We start from the raw sequence: 16,264 nt of genomic DNA on the forward strand, positions 1-16,264 counted from the left end.
ATTCCAAGGTGTTGGGAATACAGTAACCTTTGGAAATTCTTTTCCATTCCCCTTTCCATTCCCTTCACCAAAGAGAATTTTCCCAGTCGGAGGGAGAGTGCCCTTCTAAATGTACAAAACTCTCTAGACAAAAGTCATCCACCAGTTCCCAATTGAACAGCTAGGATATGGAACTTGTGCTTCTTTTTGGTGCCAGAGAAGACTGTAGACTTTTGACCCATACTGGATCTGAGCAGTCTGAAACATTTTGTCAAGAAGTCAAAGTTCCGCATGATTACAGTACATTCCATTCTATTGGTTCTCTGCAAGGACGACTGGATGTGCTCTATAGATCTCCAGGACGCTTACTTTAATATCAAAATAGGCGCTCCAGGAGATATTTGCTCTTCCGGCTGGATGCCAATCATTACCAGTTCAGAGCACTGCCCTTTAGCTTCACCACTGCCCCTGGGTGTTCTGGAAATGTATGGTGGTAGTTGCAGCACACCTTCGGCTGTAAGGATTCCTGGTGTTTCCCTAACTCTGTGATTGGTTCCTAATGGCGCCCACAAGGCATCAACTACTTCCGGAGATTCAGCTGATGCTGCACCTGTTCCGCTGCCTGGGAATCGTAATGAACATGGCAATGTCCAGAATTACCCTGGTACAGGATATCAAATTCATCAGGACACAATTGAGCACAATCCTCCCACGTTGCAGCCCTAACCCTACATAGATTAGCATCTGAGATGACAGGTTCAGGTCCTACTAGACAGTCAATCTCCTCCAGCTCGTCTATTCCTCATGGCCCTTTCATGGGAATTCTTCAGTGGACCATGACAGTACACTGGTCTGTTCGATGCCACTTATCAATAACAGTCTAGCTTACTCTGGTTTTCAGGCATCGCCTGCAGTAGTGGATGTTTACAGACCTTCATTTTGGCAGACCCTTCATCTCCCCCTCCCCACCCCAGCTACAATGACCACGGATGCCTCCCTGTTGGAGTGGGGCATTTTTAGGGAAAGATGGGCCCTAGGCATGTGGTCCTCCACAGAAACCAAATAGCACATAATTGTCCTGGATAATGAGGGTGCTTCTCACATTGCGTGACTTTCAGGTCTGCCTTCCTCTGGGGACATTGCAGTTTTGACACAGTATATCGGTGATACGGTACATTAACAAGCGGGGGGGGGGTCCCATTCTTAACTTCTCTGCAGAGAGGCCATGCGTGTTTGGGAATGGGTGATCTTTCTCATTGCAACACATCCTGGGGGATTCCAACATTCTGGTGGTCAGTTAGGACATGTTGATATCAAGTCCTCTTGAGTGGTCCTTGAACCAGTCAGTAGCAAGCAGATATTCAGTTGTTGGGGCCAGCCTAGCTGTGAGCTTTGTGCCTCTCCCCTAAACAAATACAGCAAGTACTTCGCTCTGATCCCCCTGCTGGGTATTCTGCAAGGGATGCTCTGGTCCACGGTTGTCTCCTGGGTCTTTTATGCTTATCCTCTTCCTGTGCTTTCCAAAGTTTTACAGAAGGCCAGCAGGTTGAAGACCAATGTAGTGCTCATTGCCCTTCACTGGCCTCATCAGGTATGGTTCCCTTTTCTGAGGTTTCAAAGCAAATGTCCTCCATGAATACTGGATCCCAGACCGTATTTGTTTCCATCCACCGGAACAGCAGATCTCCAACCTCTGATCTCTCAAACTAACCACTTGGTTTCTCCACTTCCAGTGATTTTGCTAAAGTCCAAGCTAGCTTCCCTAGTCCCAAATTATTCTGGCCTTTCTCAAGCTGTCCACCTAGATGATGTATTGTAACAAAGGGAAGAATATTTCCATCTGGGCTTCGCAAAGGAATTTTGACCCACCCCCTTTTCAGCTTCAGTCCTAGATGTCCTTTGGTTCCTAAGCTCACTTTTCCTGGATGGAGTTAGTTTTTGTACCGTAAAAGGTGCAACTTGGTGTTGTAATGAATTTCCAAGTGGTGAGGGTAGTTGGATTTTCCTCTGTCCCTTCCAGTTCCAAATTATGTTGGACTTTTTAAAAGGGGTTTAAGATCCTTCTCCTTGATCTTACATTGGTACTGCAGGGACTCACCCAGAATCCCTTTGAACCTGCTAATTCTTGTGAGTTGAACTATTTGTCATGGAAGACTGTCTTTCTTGTGGCTATTCGTCTACGAAAATGTCAAAATTACGAGCTCTTGTAGTCTTCTCGGCCACCATACGTAACCTTTTAAAGATGGCCTTTCTAAGGTTGAATCCTTCTTTCTTACCAAATATCGCATCAGAGACCATCATTAACCAGACCATCCAGTTGCCTGTAATTTTTCACTAATTACGTCAGTAAAGGTGAATACATGCTGCATTCCTTGGATGTTCACAAACTGTTAACTTTCTACTTGGGTAGAACTAGACCTCACACAATCTGAGCAATTGTTCCTTGGGTTTTTGCCAAACATGTTTGTTCATACTGTTTCTAATTATTTTAGCCAAATGGATTAGACTGTATTTCCACAGTTTATTCTCAGCAAAACAAGCAGCTTCCCCATCCAATTAGAACCCACTCTACCAGACCAATGCTGACTTGATCATTTTTTTCTGCTAGAACTCCAGTTAATGAAATCTGTGCCGCAGCTACTTGGTCCACAGCTCGTATGTTTGTATCTCACTTCAAGTTGGACATTATTTCCAGGAACAGAGCATCCTTTGGTTCCATAGTGCTCAGGCGTATTCTTCCTTTAGGTCCTCCCAGTGTTTATGTAACTGGGGACTCTGACCCATTCGTGATGTATAATGAAATGGACTACAGATTAGAAGTTATGTACTTGCCCTAAGTTGGCATCTGTGTTCAGTTTCATTATGCATCACATCCCACCCTCCTTCCACCTTTGTATGGCTGAGAGTGATCTAAAAGATTACGAAACTCTCTGGTTCCTAGTTTGGACTCCAGTAGGTCTTTCTTTGCATCTCTTTTATCTTTGCAATAACCATCCTGAGGAAAGGGCAGCAAACTGTGTGATTGAAGAGGAGTGAGGTGTCATGGGAGAGGGAGTTTGAGGCTCAAATTATGTGTCTGGAAGAAATGACCAAGTTGGATCAAAGGACTGATCCAAAGACCCATTTGTGATGCATAATGAAATTGGACAACACAGATACTAGGTTATGGTAAGTACATAACTTCTTTTAGTGTTGTAGCTGATGTGTACATTTGTGTCTTTGTAGATTTTGTCTCATTTCCAGTCCTCCACCATGATGGTGTGATGGTTTTTGCCATCTTCCCGGAATGGGCTCCAATTTGCAAGTGGAAAAAGTGAGGACTAATTTGCATATTTGTTTGAGGTTGACAAAGGGTTGAACTGTACTGTGTTCAACCTTTTGATACTATGGTATGGAGCTTCCCAGAAAGTTTTTTTTTGTGAGCGCCATTTAACTAACTGGTTTAACATTGATCTTTTGCAGATCCCTGTTATAGATGGCTATACAATCTGCTGCTAGACTTCATTGCTTCGTGTCATCATATTTGCTTCTGCATTGCAATTTTACTGCCTTTACATACATTTTGTATGTGGCTGCACACAACTCGAGACGCATGTTATAACTACTAATGGAAAATACTTAATCAGAACAGGGTGCTTAAAGAAGGGCAGGATATAAACTGGTTCATTTACTGTAAAGACATGTTTGCTATAGTGATTGCATAGCACACTAATTATGCATTATTAGAAAAATGTAGGCAAGCATACTTCTCAACCTCTTAGAGCAAGAAATTTGGACAAAACCATAAATAAGTGGGACAAAGGTGCAAAAATAGGGACAGTTTTTAAATATTGTGCTGACAAACTTAGAAAGTTGATAGAATAAGATTGTACATTAGCATGCATTTTCTGAAGGGTATGAAGTCTAAAACTCAAATGCATGTCATTTTCCAACTTTAGTCTTTAATGATTTGCCACTAATTTGCCAGAAAAATGCACTTAATGAAAAATGGACCAAAAATGGGAGGCAAAAATCTGTAAAGTGAGAGGTATGTCGGCAAAATAGGGGCTTTCAGTACTCTAGATGCAGATGATGCCGTACAGCACTGACACTAGGTTGCATTGTCAGTTTTCCACACAGGGCAAGGGTGGTCTGCCTGTTACGGTCTCGTATGGTTTGCTGAGAATTGTTACTGTTCATGAGATCCATATAGTACTTGTATTTTCTGTGTATGCTAAATGCTCAGTGTTGAAGTATAATAGTACACTTGAGTGCTTCACAATAAACATTTGACTGTTTTGACATTGAGGTTGCCTTTCTATCGATCCACCCAATCAGTTTTTTTATATGGCAGTGTTGGTGTTTGTTTTTTGTAAAGTTTTTGAAAAAGTTAGGAAAATCCAAAATGCGCACTTACTACAATTCGAACTCCATTCTGATTCTTGTGGGGAAACCTTCACATTTGCTTTGAACAAGTGTAGACATTGAATTTTGGGGTATGGCATCTGTTTTTTTTCTAGGTCAGCACTAGAAGAGGTTTAGACCAGGTACAGTTTTTTTTTAATCAGAGATTGTAAATCAGCATTGGTTGCGATTTCAGTGATCTGAAATTACTTTTGCTCTTCCTTTTGTCAATTCTGTGGTCTCAAACAGCTTTCCAAGAATATTAAGTTAGTAACTCCAAATTGTCCGTTTTATTTGTGAAGTGCCCTTGCAGCCTTGATTATGGCTTAAGAGCGTCTTTAGCAGACGAGTTCAGAATTTCTTTTTTTTTTCCAGGGTTTTTTCTTTCCAGGTCCACCCTCTAAATTTAATGAAATATGGTGTTTACTCTGAGGGGGAAATTAGGAGTCTTGGATGGAATTTTTGATTTTGGTCTTTCAAGTCTGGTATTCTTTGAATTGCATCTGTCCTTTCTCGGCTATTTAGCTTAGATTCAGATGGTGGTGATGCTTTTATTTTGTTGTTGAATTGTGCTTGCTTTTGCTAGATAGGGGCAGCATGTAGTACTGTAATCTAATAGGTTTTCCTTTTTTAGCTTCCACTGCATTTGGAACCAGCACAGGGGGCCTTTTTGGTCAGACAACTCAAGGTACCAGCTTATTTAGCAAGCCTTTTGGACAGACCACAACAGCTCCAAACACTGGATTTTCATTTGGAAATACTAGCACTCTAGGACAGCCCAACACAAGTAATGTGGTAAGAATACAAAACCTTGTTACTTTACTAAATTATTTTGCTTTACTGCACTTGCTCTGAAGAAATGACCTTTAACAAGAAAAGTTTCATTAGTAACTGCACATCTGTCCGTACTCACTGAAAAAAGTCACTATCTTAATGTGCATGCATTGCTAAACATTTTGCAACCTTGTTCTATCCCCTGGACTAATAGGGGGACTGATGTGCTGCTGATATTGTCTCCATAAGACTACAAGAGTGCATAACATTTTTCTGTGGTTTTCAGTCCTTTTGCATTTAAAAAGAACTGTTCCTACCTTTCTGTCTTTTTTGATTGCCTGTGGCTGTAAAGTTGGTATTTCAGTGTACAAGTTTTATTAGGCCATCTTCTAGAACCAGTTTTGTGTTTACCTTCATTGAGCTGGTAATGCATCCTTGTTTGAGCTCAGTATTGTAGCAGTTCAACTGGCATTCTAGCTTGAGGTATCAGGGTACTTCCTTCGTGACATACTGTAGTTGAAGAATGGCATTTTAGATCCAGGTGTAGCTTTAACCACTTGACTCTAGATGGCATGTTGCCTTGTTAGTGCTGGCATTGGGTAGAACAATGGACTATGAATTCTTTTTTTTTTTTTTTTATACAGTCAGCAGAAATTTGATTAAAAAATTGTCCAAGACGCATTGTATAGTTAAACTACTACTGTAACGACAGATCTGAAGTAGTTGTCTTCATTTGGTCTTCAACCTGTGGATTCCTGGATCCGACTCTGCCACATATCCAGCATCTGATCCAAGCTCAAAGCTCTTCCCCATAATCATCCTGTCACCTTCATCCCCCCCATATCTCGTTTGCCACACTACATGTCTGCATGGTGATAGAGCTCTCTGTGATAAGTTTGTGGTAAAGAGTTTTTTTGATATAAATCTCCCTTTTTTCTCTTCTGCCTTTTCTGTACCTTCTACCTCTCCTTTGCATTTTCAGTCAGCGTATTTAAAAAAAAAAAAAAAAAAAAACTCCTCCTTCCCCTTACATGTGTGATCTTTGTGAGTGTGTGTTGGGCCTGAGGTTGGGACATGTCAGATTCCGGTCCTCTGAGTTGAGAAGGGGTACAAAGGAAGAGTCTCTAGGAAGCTCTAGAAGGCAGTCCAGGAGATGTCCCTGAAATATAAAATTTCAAAGGTGTCCTGAAAATTTGAGCAGGTAAAAGATCTGATTAGAAACTAGCAGAAACTAATCTTACCTGTGATAAAGCCTGTTGAAAATACTGGTTCAAATGAAACGAGTGTTGATTCTGATGAAATCCCTGGTCAGGTCAATCCGGTGGTTTTCCAGTTTTACTATTAGTGGATTTTATTGCTGAATTCTTTGGTTGCTGCTATTTGTGTTCAACGCAAGAAAACCTTTTTGAGATTTCCTGACTGCTGACAGTGTGTTTAGTACTACATGTCTGATACTCCCAAACCCGGTTTCAGAAGATGTAGTGTGTGGCCATAAGCTCTCCCCAGCCGATGGCCACACTGCGTAGTGTCTTGGGGCGGACCATTTCCAAACAATTCTATTCCATGTGTGCTGGGCTTAATCCTTGGACACTTAAGGGCAGGAGAGAGAAACTCATTCTTAAGGGCCTTCTTCCCTCTTCAGGGACTCAAGTCGTTGTACCTCCGGCTTTTGCCCCTGCCTCCTCCCTGGCCTCTGGGACTCTGGGTTTTTTGTACCTTTTGCATTTAAAAAGGAGTACTGTTCCTATCTTCCTGCCTATTTTGACTGCCTGTGGCAATAACGTTGGTATTTCAGTGGATACATTTTACCAATTTTGTTTACCTTCATTGACTTGGTAATGCATCCTTGTTTGAGCTCAGTATTGTAGCAGATGTTCGTGTTACCCTGCTGCAGTCATCACACTTGGGTTATCCTGTCGTCAGGCGGTCCCGCAGTCGGCTGGAATTCCAAAGTCTTGGTCCGGCGTTTGCAACCAACGCCATTTTCTTCAGTCTTGCCGCGCGGTGGCCGAAGCAGAAGCAGTTCGCAAGTGCCGGTCAACTGCTGAGATTTTCGAATTCGAATTTCAGACCAAAGTCTTCTATAAAGCCAAGTACCCCGTTGGGGAAACTTTTCTTGCCTCAGACCGATGTCAGAAAAAGTTGCTAATTGTATTTCTTGTGGGAAGCAAATACCTCAAGGATTTTCATTCTTATTGCATACCTTGCCTAGGCCCAGACCACAACGTCACTAGTCATTTTTGTGCTAGATTTAATAAGGGTACTATTAAAAGACGCTTTGATTTCGCATGACACTACTTCGGTAGGAAATTTAACTACACCATGACGTCGGAGCAACCGACTACCGACGTGCACAAAAAACGTAAGGATAAGGACACAGCCCAGGTCTAAGCCGGATTCCGAGGCCTCCACTGGCCCGGTCTCCAGTTCTCCGGTCCTCAATGAGGCTCCGACGCAGCCCCTGACTACCGCAGATCTGGAACCCGAGACTGCTTCAGAATTTTTGACTGAATGTACCAGGCCGACGCAGCCATTTACTGCAGGCCCTACCGACGACCTTGCTGAAAAAGATGGTGCTGCAGAAACTCCATTGGTCTCTGAAGGCGTTTTCAGACTGCTCGCCATTAAATCATTTTTTAAGACGAAGACTCCTATTAAATCTAAAAAGACTGCACTTCAGTCCCCTGTTCAAGGCCCCATGCCTAAGAAACAAATGCTCAAAATGACTGAAGATTTGATCACTTTAATCAGGGGTTCCCAGCCCCCTCCTGACAAAAGGCCTTGACAAGAGGAAGATTATGCATTCTCTGAACAAGTGTCCATTTCTTCAGACTCCTCTGAGGACCAAGATTACTCTTTCTCCCCTTATGAAGATTCTGATGCTGAGGATTCCATTCCCTCAGCTTCTCCTCCTGAAGACTACTCCTTTGGGGAAACTTACACACTTGGGGAACATTTTCACTGGGAAGGTCAGGACTACTCTGACTCGAAGAGGCTCAGAGTTTCTTTTACTCCCCCAACACAGACCACTTGCCATCCCACCAGTTTTAGACATTGTGGATGATGTTTACTTAGAATCCAGTTCTTAACCCTGATTCTCTTCCTCCTGCTCCGGCTAAGCCTGACAGATATTAGAGTGCCTGATTCCCACAAATGTCTTTACAAAAGCCCTGTTGCTGACCCAGAGACCATCTCCCAGGGTCCCAAGGGGACTAAGGCTTCTATGGCTAAAAAGTCCTGTACCTTCTGAGAGGGATTCCAGAGCACAAGACAGGTGGGGGAAAAATGTTTACACCTCAGCCACTCTAGCTATGAGGGCACTAAATTGCCAATTTCACATGCTTAAGTATCAACAATTTCTAATCTCTCAGTTAAAGCAAAAAATGACCATTCTCCCTCAACAATCTGAATTGAAAGAAATGCAGGATCTGTTGCATGCCACTGAACAGGTGGGCAAACATACCTTACAATGTGGGTTTGATTCTTTGGAGGCCTCCTGCAGAGCAGCTGTCACTGGGTCTGTTATACGTAGGCATGCTTGGTTAAAGGAACAAACTCTACCTGATCATATTAAAGCAAAACTTCTAGATGCTCCTTTACAGCAGGATGTTCTTTTTGGAGTTAAAGCAGAAGTCTTGAAGAAAATGGAGGATAAGGCAAAATCTATGCAGACAAAGACTTTCTATAAGTACAGCCCCCTCGCTTCAGCAGAAACTGGCCAACAAAAAATTGGTCCTTTCCAGCTACAGACAGACCACAGGGGGTAAATACAGACGCCCAAGGGGCAGAGGACAACCACAAGCCCAGTAAAAACCTCGCCAATGGGGCACTACAACACAGAAGGGAGGAGAAGACAGGTCCCAATCTACCAGAAGGCAAACTCAATGACTTGCACCTCATCTGGCCAAGCAACACTCTCTTGGCAGCCCCCTTGCGAGGAAAACTCGCACATTTTTCAGACAACTGGCACATTGTCACAAAGGACAAATGGGTCCTAGACAATTTTACGAGGATACAGATTCCATTTTCACACCTTGCCAATGAAAAGAGGAATGCCAAACCTGCCACAAAATCAATGGGCAGAGGCACAAAAACAAATTACAGCTCTCATGGGCATGAGAGCCATTCAGCTGGTACCTACTCGAGAGCAAGATCAAGGATTTTACTCTAGACTTTTTCTAGTGCCCAGAAAGGACAATGCCTGGAGACCAATTCTGGACCTTTCCATTCTAAACACCTACTTGCAAGTACCCAAATTCAAGATGTTAACACTACAGCAGCTTCTTCCCATGTTGGGCAAGGAAGCATGGCTAGTAACGCTGGACCTCAAGGAGGCATACCTGCATGTCCCTATCAGACACAGTTGCAGAAGATACCTCCATTTCATTGCAGGTTCAACCCATTACCAATTCTCTGCACTGCCCTTTGGCTTATCTACTGCGCTCAGAGTCTTCACAAAATGCCTGGCACCAGTAATTACATACTGCAGACAGAGGAATTCAAATATACCCATACCTGGACGACTGCCTCATCCAAGCAGAAAGCAAGGACATTCTATTACATCATCTGGCTTTTGTAAAACATCTACTAAATTGCCTGGGGTACACAGTAAATGAAAATAAGTCAAAACTAGTACCCTCACAAAATGACTTTCTTGGGTGCCAGCTTGAGTACAACTGCCCAGAAGGCTTATCTGACGCCAGACAAACAACTACAACCGACTAAATATTTCAAAACAATGGCAACAAAGGCCCAATTAACTGCAAGAAAAATTCTGCAGGCCTTTGGCTTCATGGCATCTTGCATACTACTAATACCATTTGCAAAGCTGCATATGAGGAAATTACAGTGGTACCTAAAAAGCGTATGGTCTCAACACAGCCACAGCTTGGACACAATGATCTCTCATTCCCTGCCAACAACAGGAGTTTCTATGGTGGTCACAGGCATGTCACCTCAACAAGGGTCAGCCTTTCACCTTGCCCCCAGCCAGGCAAACTATCACAACAGATGCGTTAGATTACGCCTGGGGGGCTCACATGGCAGGACAGTGCGTTCAAGGCGTATGGACTGCAGATCAAAGGAATCTGCACATCAATCAAAAAGAGATGCTAGCTGTACAGAAAGGTCTGACAGCCTTCAAGGATCTATTACATTCAGGACAACTGACAATAAAGACTGACACCACCACAGTAATGTGGTACATAAACAAGGGGGTACCCACTCCTACCCTCTGTGCAGGCAAGCAATGACCTTATGGAACACAGCTCTGGCTTACCAAGTTCAGTTACAAGCTCAATTCCTGCCAGGACAGAAGTATGCATTGGCAGACTACCTCAGCAGGAACATCATGGATCCCCACGAGTGGAAACTAGATCCACAAGTATTTACAATAACTCAAAAATGGGGCCTTCCAGACATAGACCTGTTTGCCAGCCCTCAAAACTATCAACTAACAAAATTTTGTATAAGGGCACTTCACCATCAAGCGTGGAAAGTGGACACACTCTCTTTCAGTTGGAAAAAACTGACAGCATACGCCTTCCCTCCGTTGCCTCTCCTCACAAAGGTACTTCTGAAAGTCAAAAAGGAGAGACCTCGACTGATTCTCATAGCCCCAGACTGGCCACGCCAGCACTGGTACCTGCTATTGAGGAATATGGCCCACGGCCCACCATGGATATTACCACAAATTTCCCATTTACTCACACAACAAAACAATCAGATTCTTCACAGCCAGCTCAAAACCCTAAATCTGGCTGCATGGCAAATCAACTAAGCATCCAGCCAGCTCCTCTTTCCCAAGCAGTTATGAATGTTCTGGAAGCTAGGAGGCCAAGCACCAGGAAGGCTTATTCGGACAAATGGAAAAGGTTTTGTGCCTGGAACCAATCTAAAGGCCAAGACACAATTCAGTCTCACATGCCTTACATTCTACTGTATTTAACTGAGATGTTGCACAAAGGGCTTTCTCCTTCATTAAAATCCATGCTTCAGCTATTTCGGCCCACTACAACACTGATCCACCCTTATTTTCGCATCCACTTCTAAGGCAGTTCCTCAGAGGGGCAAAAAACATTAGACCCCCCAGGAGAGCACCTACACCAACATGGGACCTCAATTTTGTTCTGGAAAAACTAACTCTACCTCCCTATGAACCAGCTTTCTCTGCAGATCTTCAGTTCCTATCATGGAAGACTGCCCTGCTGCTAGCAATAACTTCAGCTAGAAGAGTCTCAGAGCTACAGGCACTAATGGCAGTGGAACCTTTCCTCATTTTTCGACAGGGTTTCTGTACTAACTAATCCTTCTTTTATGCCTAAGGTGGTTTCCAGTGTGGCTTTAAATCAAACCATCCACTTACCCACCTTCTTCCCAAATCCACAGAACAAAGGTGAGAGACTCCTGCATTCCTTGGGCATTCACAGGCAACTTCATTACTACTTGGACAAAACTAAGGCTTTCAGAAAATCTGACCAGCTCTTTGTATCCTATGCTACAGCTTCTCAAGGGAAGGCTATATCAAAGCAAACCATTTCCAAATAGATAGGTCATTGCATACGTTTTTGCTACACCCATCATGGAAAACCAGTTCCTGCTACCATTAGGCCCCACTCTACCAGGGCAACAGCTACTTCTACAGCCTTTCTCAGGGGGGTTCCAACAAAGGAGATTTTGGAAGCTGCAACTTGGAGTTCAGTACACACCTTTACGAAACGCTATCACTTACCACTTTACTCTTAAGACAAGGGCAGGCTTCGCTACTGCAGTTCTGCAGGGTCTTCTAGCCTCCTCTAACCCTCTATGATACCTCCACCCATCCTTAGCTTTGGGATTCATCCCAAGTGTGATGACTGCAACAGTGTAACACGATGAACATAGTACAGTTTTGTACCTACCATAAATGTAGATGTTCGAGTGTACACCCTGCTGCAGTCCAGGTTACCCTCCCTCCATCCTCTGACCTATTGGCTAAATCTCTTCAATACCTTCCTGATGTATTTGCTTATAGCTGAAGGGATTTTGTGTTTGTGCAAGTTTACTCAATTTGGTACTAATTACTGACCACCTTTTTGGGGGCACCTGACATCTGGGGCAAGAAAAACTGAAGAAAATGGCGTTTGTTGCATTATATATACCCCTGGTGCACTGACGTCAGGGAAGAAGTGACAGCAACCGACGCCGGACCAAGACTTAGGAATTCCAGCCGACTGTGGGACCGCCTGACGACAGGATAACCCAAGTGTGATGACTGCAGCAGGGTGTACACTCTAACATCTACATTTATGGTCGGTACAAAACTGTACTTTCAACTGGCATTCTAGCTTGAGGTAGTACAGTCAACAGGAATTTGATTTAAAAAATGAATAAAATTTTCTGTCCTCAAGACACATTGTGTATTTGTTACTGCAGTAAAGTATTACTACATTGACTGAGTTGGTGAAATTAACTGATTTCCCATTAAGGTGAACATAAATTAGAATGCAGACATGAGATGCCATGTTAATTAAGATCCCCCTCCCAAATCCCTTAATGTAACAGGTCATGATTAGCCGGTCCATATATTGATGTTTGAAGTAGGTTTGTATTCTGTCTCTTGGTTAAATGTCCACCATTACTATTGCTTAAACTTGCCTTTGCAACTGTTACAACTGCCTTTTCTGATCCCTACTGTATTAGATGTTCTTCGTGTTTCACTGTTGCAGTCATTACATTTGGGATATCTGCTTGCAGGTTGCCCTCAGCTGGCCTGATTAACAAAGTCTTGGGTCCTGCGTCGGTTGCTGTCCCTTCTTCCATGACGTCAGGTCATCAGGGGTATAAAACATGGAGCAGACACCATTACATCACTTTCTTACCATGTGGTGCCCGAAGTAGAAGCAGTTCGCAAGTGCCGGTTGGCAGACTCCTGAAATTTTTGTTTTCAAATTTCAGAACCAAAGTCTTCAACTAAAGCTAAGTACCCTGTTGGGGAAACTTTTTCTTGCTCTCAGACTGCTGAGGATCCAAAAAAACAAGGTGCTTTCGTAACCCCTGATACCGCTACTTCTGATTCGCAGGCCTCTAAGTCCCATTCGGAGTCCGGTTTGACACGAGATGCTTCAACTATGGAACCAGCTGATGTCTCTACCTTGGATGGGTCTGGAGCCGCTGAGCAGGCCAGGCTTCTAAGTGTGTATTCAGGCCTACGGACCTGCATATTAAACACTCCTCCTTCTTTACTTGGGCCTAAATCTTGATCCATGCCTAAAAAACCGGCGCCCAGGCCACATGCTCAGGCCTCTAGGCCTAAAAAACAAATGAGTGGCTGAAGATCTAATAACTCTAATCAGGGGTAGAGGCCTAGGACTGAAGTTGATTATGAATCTTCGGATCAGGATTCTGTTTTTTTCTGACTCTTCTGATTTGGATTTGCCATTACCTACTTATGAGGATTCTGATGCAGATGACTCTATTCCCTCTGCTTCCCCTCTTGAGGATTTTTCTTTTGGGGAAACATTACATACTCTAAGGGAACATTTCCACTGAGAAAGCCAGGATTTTTCGGATTCAGAAAAGGCTTGGGGATTTCCTTATCCTACCTCAGCATAGGCCTTTAGCTATTCCTTCTGTACTAGACATTGTTGCTTTCTCGGAATCTAGTTTGGCCCTTGATTCCCTGCCTCCTGCTCCCAGAAAACCTGACATACTACAGGGTCCCAGAGTCCCACAAGTTCCTTTTCAAAAATCCTATTGCTGATCCAGAGACAGTTTCAGAGGGGCCCAAGGGCATTAAGGCTTCTACTGCCAAAAATCCTACCCCTTTTGATAGACTCCAGGGCGCTGGATAGATGGGGTAAGAAAGTTTACACTTCTGCAACCTTGGCCATTAGGACTTTAAACTTCCAGTTTCATATGTTAAAATATCCACAACATGTTAATGAACTGCTTAAACAGAAAATGATTCCTGGCTGTGTGGAAAATAAAGAATTACAGGATTTAATGCATTCTGCCGAACAAGTTGGAAAACCTACTTTGCAATGTGGTTTTGATTCATTAGAGGCCTCTTGTGGGGCTGCTGTTACTGGGTCTGTTCTCAGAAGGCATGCTTGGCTTAAGGAGCAATCTTTGCCTGTTCATGTTAAAGCTAAATTGTTGGATGCTCCTTTAAATCAAAACAGCCTGTTCAGCAAAAAGGCTGAAAAAGTTCTTAAAAAGATGGAAGATAAAGCTAAATCTATGCATACTGTTAAAGTTTTTTTTACAAGTTCAGCCTCCTAGATTTAGTAGGCACTGGCCCTCTTAAGAATTGGTCCTTTCCAGCCCCTTCCAGTTCTTCTCATGCCAAACCCAGACAGCAAAACCCCCAGGTTTCAGTCCCAGGGGACTCGCAGAACTAAGTAGTGGGGGGCCTCCACTTCCAAGTCTGGGAATAAGACTTACCCCCTATGGTAAACTGTCTCAATGACATCCTTTTAAAATTTCCAAGCACTTATCAACTGACTGCCCCTTTGGGGGGAAAGATTGCTAGTCATGCAAAGAACTGGGAACTCATTACCCAGGACAAATGGGTTTTAAATAGTGCCCCAGGGATACAGATTTCACTTCCACATGTTAACACCAAGTGGGTGGCTGGACCTATCCCCAAATCAGTGGACAGAGGCCAAAAAACAAGTACTTTCTCTCAAGCATGAGGGCTATTCAACTGTTACCAGAAGAAAAGGGACAAGGTTTCTGCTCTACTTTTCCTGGTACCCAGAAAAGACTATTCATGGCATCCTATCTTGGACCTGTCTAAACACCTTTGTGGAGATTATAAAATTCAAGATGTTGACTATTAACCAGTTACTTCCTATGCTAGGCAAAGATGCCTAGTTGGCAACATGATTTAAAAGAAGCTTACCTGCACATCCCAATCAGGGAATCTTGCAGAAGATTCCTAGGTTTCAAAGCAGGCTACACGCACCATCAGTTCTCTGCACTGCCCTTTGGCTTATCTACTGCACCCAGGTTATTCACAAAGTGCCTAGCTCCAGTTATTGCATTTTTCAGGCAAAGAAATATTCAAATATACCCATACCTGGACGATTGTCTAAATCAGGTAGAAAGCCTGGACATACTTTTGAATCCTCTGGCCTTTGTAAAAAGGGTTCTAACTTGTCTGGGGTACACCATAAACGAAAAGAAATCACACCTGGTACCCTGTCAACAAATTATATTCCTGGGAGCAAGCTTGAATACAACTTCCCATATGGCTTGCCTCACGCCAGAAAAGCAAATTCATTTGACAACCTACTTCAAACAAGTGGCCACAAAAACCCTGCTATCTGCAAGACAAGTACTACAAGCCTTGGGGTTCATGGCCTCCTGCATTCTTCTCATTCCATATGCAAGACTGCATATGAGGAAACTACAGTGGTATCTAAAAAGCCTATGGTGTCAGCATTCTCAAGACCTAGAAACAATGATTCCTATCATACCTTGCCTACACCTAGAGTTCCTTTAGTGGGCATAGGCCTGCCACCAAAACAAGGGACTAACTTTCACACCCCATACTGCCCAAACCCTAACAGCAGATGCATCAGACTGCATTGGGGAGGGGCTCACCTGGCAGGGAAGTGCATTCAGGGCAAATGGAACCCAAGTCAAATGCACCTTCATATCAATCGGAAAGAAATGTTAGCTGTACAGAATGCTCTGACAGCCTTCAAGGACCACATTCTTCCAGGACAACTAATGGTAAAGACTGACAACACCACTGTTATGTGGTACATAAGCTGGGGGGGGGGTACACATACTTACCCCCTCTGCAGACTAGCCATGGCATTGTGGAACAAAGCCTTGAGCTACCAAGCCACCTACAAGCTCAATTCTTGCCAGGAAAATTAAATACACTGGCAGACGGACTAAGCAGAAACCTCATGAACCCATATGAGTGGAAACTGGAACCAACGATTTTCAACATGTTGACAAGCAAATGGGGGAGCCCAGATATAGACCTGTTTGCCTCTCCCCAGAACTACAAATTGGACACATTTTGCACAAGGGATCCCCACAAACAAGCCTGGAAAGTGGATGCTAGTCTATGCCTTCCCCCCTCTGCCTCTGCTCTCCAAACAGGACAAACCAAGGATGATTTTGATTGCTC

The 16,264-nt window shown here is 43.5% G+C and overlaps 1 protein-coding gene across 1 annotated transcript in view; it reads left to right on the forward strand.

Annotated features, from left to right (window-relative positions):
• The window catches only part of NUP98 (nucleoporin 98 and 96 precursor), a 1,998,548-nt gene that overhangs the window by 64,677 nt on the left and 1,917,607 nt on the right, over positions 1–16,264 (forward strand). The window contains exon 4 of the mRNA XM_044072823.1: positions 4,997–5,157. Coding sequence (XP_043928758.1) covers positions 4,997–5,157 — 161 coding nt within the window. The remainder of the gene's footprint in view (positions 1–4,996; positions 5,158–16,264) is intronic.

This window comes from Protopterus annectens, chromosome 5.part1 (genome assembly GCF_019279795.1).
Source record: "Protopterus annectens isolate FY-2018-M chromosome 5.part1, PAN1.0, whole genome shotgun sequence".
Classification (NCBI taxonomy): domain Eukaryota; kingdom Metazoa; phylum Chordata; order Ceratodontiformes; family Protopteridae; genus Protopterus; species Protopterus annectens.